The sequence below is a fragment of the Trypanosoma conorhini genome (assembly GCF_003719485.1).
Source record: "Trypanosoma conorhini strain 025E chromosome Unknown Tco_14.4_contig_00662, whole genome shotgun sequence".
Lineage (NCBI taxonomy): Eukaryota > Euglenozoa > Kinetoplastea > Trypanosomatida > Trypanosomatidae > Trypanosoma > Trypanosoma conorhini.
This window is the reverse complement of record NW_021704755.1, coordinates 1-9,534: the sequence shown is the minus strand read 5'-3', so window position 1 is coordinate 9,534 and position 9,534 is coordinate 1. Positions and strand designations below refer to the sequence as shown.

The 9,534-nt window shown below is 63.1% G+C and overlaps 6 protein-coding genes across 6 annotated transcripts, besides 7 other annotated features; all 6 read left to right on the top strand.

The window, feature by feature from the left end:
• Nucleotides 1-329, top strand: Tco025E_07917 (putative dihydroceramide synthase; the record flags this gene model as incomplete). Its single annotated transcript, XM_029374776.1, has 1 exon — nt 1-329. A coding segment is annotated over one exon (329 nt), but the record flags the coding sequence as incomplete, so codon positions are not given.
• A 101-nt stretch (nt 330-430) lies between these two features.
• Nucleotides 431-487: a sequence feature (A-rich).
• A 223-nt stretch (nt 488-710) lies between these two features.
• Nucleotides 711-757: a sequence feature (GA-rich).
• Nucleotides 758-791: 34 nt separating this feature from the next.
• Nucleotides 792-2,615, top strand: Tco025E_07916 (uncharacterized protein; the record flags this gene model as incomplete). Its single annotated transcript, XM_029374775.1, has 1 exon — nt 792-2,615. The coding sequence occupies one exon, from the start codon at nt 792-794 to the stop codon at nt 2,613-2,615; it is 1,824 nt and encodes a 607-aa protein (XP_029225099.1).
• A 72-nt stretch (nt 2,616-2,687) lies between these two features.
• Nucleotides 2,688-2,712: a microsatellite.
• A 196-nt stretch (nt 2,713-2,908) lies between these two features.
• On the top strand, nt 2,909-3,757 carry Tco025E_07915 (uncharacterized protein; the record flags this gene model as incomplete). Its single annotated transcript, XM_029374774.1, has 1 exon — nt 2,909-3,757. One exon carries the CDS (start codon nt 2,909-2,911, stop codon nt 3,755-3,757), a length of 849 nt encoding a protein of 282 aa, XP_029225098.1.
• A 48-nt stretch (nt 3,758-3,805) lies between these two features.
• Nucleotides 3,806-3,836: a microsatellite.
• Nucleotides 3,837-4,460: 624 nt separating this feature from the next.
• Nucleotides 4,461-5,288, top strand: Tco025E_07914 (uncharacterized protein; the record flags this gene model as incomplete). Its single annotated transcript, XM_029374773.1, has 1 exon — nt 4,461-5,288. The coding sequence occupies one exon, from the start codon at nt 4,461-4,463 to the stop codon at nt 5,286-5,288; it is 828 nt and encodes a 275-aa protein (XP_029225097.1).
• A 511-nt stretch (nt 5,289-5,799) lies between these two features.
• Tco025E_07913 (GINS complex subunit 3) lies at nt 5,800-6,336 on the top strand (the record flags this gene model as incomplete). Its single annotated transcript, XM_029374772.1, has 1 exon — nt 5,800-6,336. The coding sequence occupies one exon, from the start codon at nt 5,800-5,802 to the stop codon at nt 6,334-6,336; it is 537 nt and encodes a 178-aa protein (XP_029225096.1).
• A 109-nt stretch (nt 6,337-6,445) lies between these two features.
• Nucleotides 6,446-6,474: a microsatellite.
• Nucleotides 6,474-6,595: a sequence feature (GA-rich).
• Nucleotides 6,596-6,649: 54 nt separating this feature from the next.
• Nucleotides 6,650-8,119, top strand: Tco025E_07912 (uncharacterized protein; the record flags this gene model as incomplete). The annotated part of the gene is made up of 1 exon (XM_029374771.1): nt 6,650-8,119. The coding sequence occupies one exon, from the start codon at nt 6,650-6,652 to the stop codon at nt 8,117-8,119; it is 1,470 nt and encodes a 489-aa protein (XP_029225095.1).
• Nucleotides 8,120-9,056: 937 nt separating this feature from the next.
• Nucleotides 9,057-9,118: a sequence feature (G-rich).
• Nucleotides 9,119-9,534: the final 416 nt, after the last annotated feature.

Below are 9,534 nucleotides of genomic sequence, written 5' to 3'. Positions count from 1 at the left end.
CGTCCCTCCTCTACAAACTCGTCTTCAGCGGCACGACTGTGCTCGTCTGCTTTGCCGCCTTCATTGCGACGTTTTTCTTCTTCCGCCTCGTTTGCCTGCCATCCCTCGCGTTGGCAACGGTGGGGCTTGCGGTGAAGCTGCGTGCGTGTACTGTAACCAGTTGGGTGTTGGTGTTTCTCCTGCAGGTGGTGCTGCAGGGGCTGCACGTGTACTGGTTTGCGCTGATTGTGAGGCTGGCGGTTCGGACGATTTTTGGTGGCCCGCTTGCGGACATCCGTTCCGACGACGACGAAGACGACGAGTATGGCGCATTGTGCCCAGAAATGTAAACTTATATACTGTCTCGATTACCATCACCCACTTGCATTGGGTTTTAATGAGCTTGTGTTTTTAACCTTTTCTTTTTCTGCTTAGTTCTGCATAGGTCGGAGTTTGTTTGTTTTTTTGTTTTGTGTATGTTTTTTTGATGGCGTTTGCTTTTTTGTTTTGTCTGCGTATGATGTCTTTATTTGCCGCATGCGTGATTCTGAGTTGGCGCGGCTTCATTGCTAGCGTTTGCTATGTGTTCTTCTTTCTTGTGTTTTGTTGTTTTTTTCTTCTTGTACGCTCTCTGCTTTGGCCGCCTCCGCGACGTTTCCCCGTGCCCCGCCGCTCCCCACATGCGCCTGCGGCTGTCACCCTTTGCCCTTTGACGTGGACGGTTTATGCACCTTCTTGTTTTCTTCCTACTCTTCTCTTATCTTTTTGTTTCTTCTTCGCTGGCGTTAGCGCCATGTAGACTGTGAGGACGCATGAGCCGCAGGCGCCTCGTGGCGTGCGCCGCCGCGGTTGGGGAAAAAAGCGGCGCCGCCCAGATTCGCCGCAGTGACTGGGCGGCGAGGAACGTTGACAGGGCCACCGGGGCGGGCTGCTCTTCTCAGAGCGTGCCTGCGTATTGGGTTTGCTTCCTTGCAGGCTGGCGGCGTTGGTGCGTCGTGGCTCTCTCCTTTGCAGGCGCGTTTGCCGTCTGCCTCGCCGCCGTGCTGTGTTGTCGCGCGTGCTCCCCGCATCCTCCCCGCGATGTGGTTTGGGCTGACGATGTCCGTCTTTCTTTCTATTTCTCTGTTTTCGTCGTGGCGAGGGAGGGGGAGGAGAAGCGAAGAAGGGAAAAGTGGTCCTGCAGCGCCATGTGGCGACGTCTTACTCGCAGTCCGCCGGTGGTTCCTTTGCGTGCGTGCGTGGCCCGCGTGCATCTTGCCGCGGATGCAGCGCGGCGCGGGGGCGGGGGAAGACGCAGGGCCCGCGTGTTGGAGATGGGCGCCGCCGCCTCACGCACGGCCGACGAGGCACTCGTGTCCGCAGGGGCAACGGCCGCGCCGGGCCCATCGTCGAAGGCTGCGGCGCCGTTGCGAGGCCACAGCGAATTGCAGGGACGGGAGGAGGAGGAGGCGGCGGTCATGAGCGCCCACGACCCCGCGGCGGTGGTGCGGCTCGACTCCCGCAGGCGTCAGCTTCACCTGAGCCCCGTTCAGCGGGAGTTGATTTGGGGCGCGCGGCGGCGGCAGTATCAGCAGTTGCTGCTGCGCATCGTGGCCTGCATGGAGTCCCACCTCTCGCCCATTGAAAAGTGCCACGCGCTGCTGGCCCTGCACGAAGAGGTCATTGCGAAGCGCCTGCGCCTGCGCGCTGACACGTACGAAGACATCTTTCACGTTTTCTACGCCGTGGCGACGCTGGGCAGCGCGGCCCCCGCGTTGGCGGAGGAGGAGCTCGTCGACCGTCGCGGCCTGACCTCCTCCTCGTCGAGCCTCCTGCCGGCGGAGTTTGCAGGCGCCGGCGTGGCGGCCGCCTCGCTGCTCGCGGGTCCGCTGCTGCAGAGCCTGTGGACGATGTACCGCTACATGATTGACAGCGGCACCAACCCGACGCCGCGCGCGGTGCAGCACGTGATGGGCGTACTGGAGCGCCGCGGCACGCGGGACGCGGTTGTGGAGGCGCGCGCCCACTCCCTCATGCTGGACCTCGACCGCTTCCACCTGGCGCCGACGGAGTACACCGTCGCCGCCTACGTCGGGGTGTGCGACAGCAACGGCGTGATGCACCTCGCCGTGGCCCGTGTGACGGACTACCGCGTCCGGCACGAGCGACAGGTCTCGCCGGGCGTCTACGCCCGCCTGCTCTTTGGGTTGGCGCACAACCAGCAGTACGAGGAGGCGGTCGCGTGTCTCACGACGCTGGGCAGCGTGGCCGTGACCCCGCACCTGCTCAACGCCGTCCTGCACGTCGCCCGCCACTCCCGCAGCCCGCTCTCCGCCTTCAGCTTCTACAGGAGTGTGACGGGGCGGCGGGGGGGCGGCGTGGCACCGACGCCGCACACCATCTCCATCCTGCTGGAGGCCATGTGCGTGACGGGGTGCTACGACGAGATGGACTTCCTCCTGCGTGAGATGCGGCGGCACAGGGTGCGGGGGGGCAAGCTGACGCTAAACCGGCTGCTGGAGGTGCTGCTAACGCTAGGGCGGCGGACGGAGGCCGTGGCGCTCTGTGCAGCGATGGACAAGAAGGGTGTCTTGGTGTTTGACGAGCTGCGGCGGCAGTGTGCGGGCACTGCCACCGCGCCGCCTGGCCGGCAGTAGACATTTCCTCTCGCGCAGCCCGTTGGAAGGACCATCCCCCACTGTGCTTGCACCCGCATCAGACCCTTGCAGGTGTGTGTGTGTGTGTGTGTGTTTGCGGTGCTCCTCGCTGCATGCGTTTTCCTTTCTTTCTGGGACATTCTGGTTCTTTGCGCCTCAGCTGCCCACAGTGTCGTTCTTTCAGTTCTCTCTCTCTTGGCTGCGTTGTCGTTCTTTTTTTATTATTCTTTCTATACATCTCTGTCTCTCCTCGCTACACTGCCGCGGGGGACGCAGAATCCGTCAGGGCATTTATGAGCGAAGGAGTGACCTCTGCGACGGCGCAGCCGCCGCCGCAGGCGAAGTGTGAGGCGGCGTCGAAGGGGCACCATGTCTGTGAGTGCTACGGGCACACGCCGAGGCTGCCGGAGTACCGGAAACTCGCCGTCCCGCGCACGCTGCAGGGGTTTTACGCGAAGGAGGGCGGCGGCTGCCCCTGCATCCCCAAGACAAAGCCGGAGCAGGCGGGCGCGATATACTGCAGCACGAACCCCATGACGCGGGACAGGGTGATGCCGACGGAGACGTACCGCGCGTACGGCCCCGGCGGGCACAAGGTGCACCCGGAGGACGAGGCCCCGGCGGAGAGCTCCGCGGTGCGTGACCCAGCGACCGGGGCGCGGCTGGTGTTTCCCAACGCCCGCAACTACGGCGGCACGGCGACGCAGCGCCGTTTTCCGGCCATTGGCGAGCCCCGGCGAAAGACACGGGCGGAGCGGGAGTACGAGCAGATGCAGGACCGCAAGGAGTTTCTCAAGGCCGTGCTGCGGGACGAGATGCGGGACCGCCTGTGCGCCGAGGAGCAGCTGGAGGCGTTGGAAAACCAGCTCGGCCTGCGCGGCAGTCGTCACGCGCAGATGCTGAACGCGGCGGCCGCCCGCGAGGCGGAGGCCCGCGACGGCGAGGCGGAGGCGAGGACGGTGGGGGAGCAGTACGAGGAGGTGATGGAGGAGCTGCGGTACGTCACGCGGCAGCCGGTGGGGTCGAAGGTGAACCTCATCCGCATGTACTACCTCCTCGAGGAGCAGGACAGACTGAAGTACCTGCGGGACCAGGAAGCAAAGGCAGGCAACCCGCCCCGCAGCACGGCGTCCGCAAGTTGAAATATCTTGCCTGACACATTTCGGCATCTCCGCCGCGGACGCCTTGTTTCTCTTCTCTCTCTCTCTCTCTCTCTCTCTCCTTTTCACGCTCTGCGTGGACATCGTCGTCATACTGTGACCCGCTGCCCCGTTTGCTTGCCTGCCCGGCTTTTGTCTCGGTGTGTGAATAGAGTGGAGGAGAGGCTTCCCGTCTCTTCTGGCTGGGCGTCAGATGGTACGCCGTGCCTTTGACTCCGCCCAAATGTACTAGTGAGCGTCTCTCCCCTGTGAGGAGCCGCAATGTAAAGAAGCGACGCCGTCCGCGGTGGGCGTGTGTATTACGCAGGGGTCCCCTATTCCCCTATTCCCCCCTCACACACACACTCTCCCAGCGGACGTCTGTTTCCCCATCGGTGGCGCCGCTGCGTCGCCGCGCCACGGTTTGTGTCAGTCTTCCCTCGCGCCCCCTCTCGCCTCTTCCTCTCTTGCTTCTTCGCCGCGTGGGGATTGCGGGTAGTCGTTGCTTGCGCTGCCTGCCCGTTGCCTGCCGCGGCGCGTAGTTATTCACACAGACGCACAGAGACATACAAATAGGTAAGGAAAGAGAGAGAGTGAGCGATTGCGAGGGGGAGTCTGCGCGAGTGCAGGTGCACGGGGGGAGCGAGGGGCGGCGAGCTTGTGACGTCGGCGTCGCATCTTCACAGGCGCTAAAACCGCGGGCCGCATGGGCGCGGAGCAGCAAATGGCCGACGCGACGGCGGATGCCAAGCCGCAGGAGGGCGCTGCGCCGCTGCAGGGCTCCTACCCGGTGGCCTCGCGGCACCACAAGAGGCCCCACCCGAGCGCGCCCTACCGGCGCCCGGTGGCGCTGCCCAACTACAAGGTCCTCGCGCAGCCCCGCACGAACAACTACTACCACGCGACCGGCGGCTGCCCTTGCATCCCGCGGGCGGTGGCGCACCCGGGCAGCTGGCGGTTGAAGGAGGCGCAGCTGCGCTCGTCCACGGCAGCGCACCCCGCGACCTGGTCAAGGAAGCGTCCCACGGCCACGTGCTGCGTGCACTCGGCACAAACCTACGGCTGGAAGCCCGGCCCGCACACAGTCCTGGCGAAGAACACGGCCGCCTCGGGTCTCTGCGACACCTTTGGCAACATGGCCTTCAAGCGCCCAACGGGGGTGCGTGACAAGGACAGCGAGGTGAGCAGCGTCTGTGCGCAGAAGCTGGAGGACCTGGAGGCCCTCATCCTCGAGGAGCACGAGGCACGCCGCAACGTCGAGATGGACGTGGGTGAGCTGCAGGACATTCAGCGGGAGGGCACGCAGGACGACTACAAGCTGGACTACCGGAACGAGAAGCTGCGGAAGGAGGCGGCGGCGGCGTCGGAGGCGCAACTCCACGACCTTCTGCGCGAGGTCCGCGGGATTGTGAAGCGGCCGCTCAACCAGACCAACATTGACATCCTCCGCCGCGTGGTGGAGCGACAGGAGTGCCTGATGCAGCAGCGCGCACTGAAGGCGCGTGAGGACTACCCTCAAATTGTGTTCCCGTAGCGTTGCCACCGTAAAGAAGAAGAATGGGGGAAAAAAAGTAGAGGACAAGGAGAATAAAAAGCAGCGAAGGGCCCTCTTCCATGCAACTCTGCACACCAGAAAGAAACTCCATCCGAAATCCGTGTGTCGGTGCCTCTGTTGTTTTTTTTCTCTCTCCCTCAATGATGTACATGTGTTATTGTGCCCGATGTACCAAGAGACTCTACGCTGTTGACCCGGTTTCACTTAACTTTCCCTTCCACCGTTTTCTTTTGGGGGAAAAGGAGGGAGCGTGCGTTCCGTCCCTTGTTGTTGTTTTTCCCCTCACACTTCGGCTGCTCGTACGAAGTGCTGGGGCAGCACCGCTCGCAGCAGCGGACTGCATGCACGATGTGCGTTTCCTCTTCTGGTTTGTTTGTTTTTGCTTCCTTTCGGGTGGGCCGAAACAAACCTGCATGGCGCCGCCGCACGCGTCGCAGCTCTAGGCGGAGAGGTGGGGAAAAAGGAGCGGCTGGGCGGGGTCGCGGTGTCGATGATCAGGAGCTACTTTGACCTCTCCGACATTCTGGCCAACGAGGAGTCGGTCCCCGTCACCTTCCTGGTGCCGTCGTTCAGCCTGGGAAGGGACGTCCACGCACGCAGCGCCGAGGGGGAGGCGCTTGCGGAGGTGCGGGCGGGGAGCGTCGCCAGCGTTCCCTTGTGGGCCGCCGTGGCGCTCCGCCGCGAGGGGTACCTGCTGCCGCAGCTTCCGCCGCGGTACACGACGTCTGTGTTTCGCGAGTTCAAGACGGACCCGCTCGCGGTGAGCCTTTACGCGAAGTCGCCGTACTACTACGAGGCCGGCCTCCTGCTCTGCGCCATGCTCCCAGTAAACGAGGGAAACCGGCTTGCGGCGCAGCTCTTTCGCTTGTATCAGCTGCGCTACCTCAAAGTCATTCACGCCGCTGCGAAGAAGGGGTTTGACCTGAGTGACGCGCGGGAGCGGCTGTGCGAGAGTGAGCGGGACCTGCTAGACACCCTCCTGCGTGGCCTGGAGGAGGAGCGCCAGTGGCACCGCAGCGTGTTTTAGCCTTTTTTTTTTGCGGACGGGAACCGCCGACATGACAGGAGGCGAGCAACACACACGCACAGCCAAAATAGGGTTTTTGCGTACCCGTGCCTTGGCCGTTGTGGTTGTTTTATTATCATTATTACTACTTATTTTATTCCTTCCTTTCTTTTTATTTTCCTTCTCTCCCCTGCCTTGTGTTTTTTCTTTCTTGTGTGTATTGCTGTGTGTGTGTCCTTCTTTTCTCTTTTCCCTTCCTCTCTCTCTCTCACTCTCTCTCGATCCCGCGCACACTACTTTCAGTTGCGCGCGGTGCTGCGGGCGTGGGAGCAACATGGGCGGTGGCGAGGAGGCGGCGGCTGCCGGCGGCGACGAGCGGCACGTGGTGACGGAGGCCGCCTTGGAGCGGACGGTGAACAACGCCACCGTCTTTCGCTACCCGTTCAGCGCGATGGACCTTGGCTGGCTGGTGGGCTACATTGACGCGTTTCTGATGAAGTCGGAGCGGTGGGCGGCGGCGATGCGCATCACGACGTGCTTCATGACCTTCACGGTGCTGCACGAGGACCCGCTGATGGAGGACGCCACCTTTCAGCTCCACAAAACGATGGTGGAGAGGAGCATTAAGAAGAGTTGGCCCAGGCGGAATCGCGACCTCAGCAACGCCTTTGACGCCGCGTACCACGTGTTCGAGACCATCTGCATCGTCGCCAAGTACCCCAACCTTGAGCCGGCCGGCAAGGTGGGGATTCTGCGCATGAGTGAGAAACTCATCCAGGGCATGGAGAAGCCGCTGGACACCCCCCTGCTTAACGTGGACGCCAAAAAGCGAAGTGAGGCTTTGAGTGCCACCTTTGCGCGGCTGCAGGCGTTGGGGCGGGCGCCGGACTCGCTTGACGCGTTCGACGCGCTAATGGCCTCGCTGAAGATGGTCTTTGCCTGCTACGCGGCCTCGCTGGGCGTGCACAATTTGCTGCAGGACGCCAACGTGAGTCACATGAACTCGTACGTCTGCTGCGAGGGGTGCCCCTGCTACGCCAAACTTCGCACGACGTACACCCTCTTCATCCGCGACGTGGAAAAGACGAAGGTGATTGACTGCCTGCTCATGATGGCCGTGAAGGAGGAGGACGCCTTTGTGAGCAAGTTAGCGGAGGGATTGTTCACGCAGTTTGACTGTCGCAGTCCGTTTCTTGAGAAGCCGGTGCGGCGCATCCAGAACGGGGCTCTGTTTATGGTGCGCATCGCCCTCTTTGACGCCTTACGGCACATCAAGGCGGTCCTGATGGACCCCCGCGCCTCCCCGGCCCGCCTCGCGCCGCAGCTGGACAACGTCGTCCTCGCGCTGTGCATCGCGCGGCGGGAGATGAAGGCGGTGAGGGGCCTCAGCGAGCACCCCCCGCTGGTCGACAAGGCGCTGGCAACCGCTGACAGCATCTACCCGCGCCTGGGCGCGGAGAAGGCGTCGCAGGAGCTGCGCACCTTGATGGAGTACGTCGCCAAAATATTTGCCCTCGTCAGCGCCCCGCAGTTCCACCTCGCCGTGCATAGCAAGGACCCGCTGGTGGGGAAGGGGGCCAATTTCTGCTGCGGCAACCCCAAGTGCCCGGGGCAGGTGAAGGAAATGCTGAAGTGCAGCGGGTGCCGCGTTACCTTTTACTGCTCCGTCGCCTGCCAGCGGGACGACTGGAAGACGCACCGCTTCCTTTGCAAGGAAATGGGAAGCCGCAGAGCGGCGCCGACGCCAGTCAAGACGGCGGAGTGCCCTATACAAACCTTGAAGCCCGCGGCCTTCCGCGTGTGAGGTGAAAGGGGAGGAAAGACCATCCAAAAAAAAAAAAACAGAAAGAGAGGCGAAATAAGAGGAGGGAGTAAAAGGAAAAAACAACAACAGCAGGTTATGTCACAGAATTTGGGCCACTCCCCGCCCTCTGCGCGTTTGCGTGTGTGCATTTATGTCCTCGGCGACGCCAAAAAAAAAAAATGAACGCGTTGCTCTTTGTCCGCTCGTCTTTCTTCATTCCCGCCGTTTTTTTGGCTGCCGCCCCCTCCCCCGCACTCCACTCAAGCGAAAAAAAACACACACACCACGTTCCATGAGAGCAGAGAATACACACACACACATGCGCAAGTCCCTGGCGAATCCGGCGGCCACCTTGACATGGTGCCAGGGCTCAGTTCCTCGCATCGAGGGAAGCCAAGGGCCGGCGGCCAGTCCCTTCGACTCGTTGTTGGCCCCCCGGTGGCGGTAGTTGGCCTTTTTTGGGCGCCGCCGTGCGCAGGGGGCCCGGGGCAAGTGCAGTGGGCTTCCCGCCCAACAGCTGCGCGCGCCCAAGTGCGGCGACATCTCTCGCGCTGAGTTCGCATCGGTAAACTAATGGAATACTCCCCACATTCGGTGTGACGGAGGGCCCGCAGCGCCTCGAACGCCCCTGCTGTTTGCGGGTCGAGCATGTTGGGCGGGCTGTTCGTCGCGTGAGGGCGGCGCGCCGTATCGAAGCGGCCCCTCTGCTTCCGAGCGGCGCGCGGTCAGCAGCTGCCGCTTGCGAGAGCCGGGCGCCCGGCCGGATCCCGGCCCCGGCGAAAAGGGCGGGCCCGGTGGAGGGAGGGCGGAGTGGCCCTGAGAGCGCGGGGGGAGGCGGCGTCCGACGGCAGCGCCCCACAAAGAACGACCACGCGATGACCGTGAAGCGGGCGCGGCGGAACCGGTGCCGGAGGTTCCTCGGCGCGATGTGTGCGCAGCGCCCGCGCCGCCCCCCCAACCCGTCGCCACCGAGCGCGCGCCCGAGGCGGCCGCGCCGGCAGAATTCACGGCTCGGGCGGGGCAAGGCACGCGAAAACTTCGCCGTGGTTCACGAACAGCTTGTGCTTGAGGGGCACTTGCTTCCCCGCGCGGCCCGACAACCCAAATTCGGTCTGGGGGGTTGGGGGCGCCCGGGCTCTTTTTAGTAAACAACCGGCCCGGCTCTTTTGTGGCCTGCTCGGCCCCCAGCCCCGAACCGTTTCCCCGCCCGTGGCGGCAATACGTGTGTAAACGGCGTCGCCCGCCCGTTGGGTGGAGGGGGCGCCCTTTATTCTTTTCTTCTTCCACCCTCGCTTCGGCTTCGAGCACACTCCTCCGGTTGGGGCGCGATGTGCGCCATAACCGAAGCGCATCGCGGCTTCTTTTCTCGCTTCCCCCGAAGGGCGGCGCAAACGAATCCGACAAGAGAGCTCGTG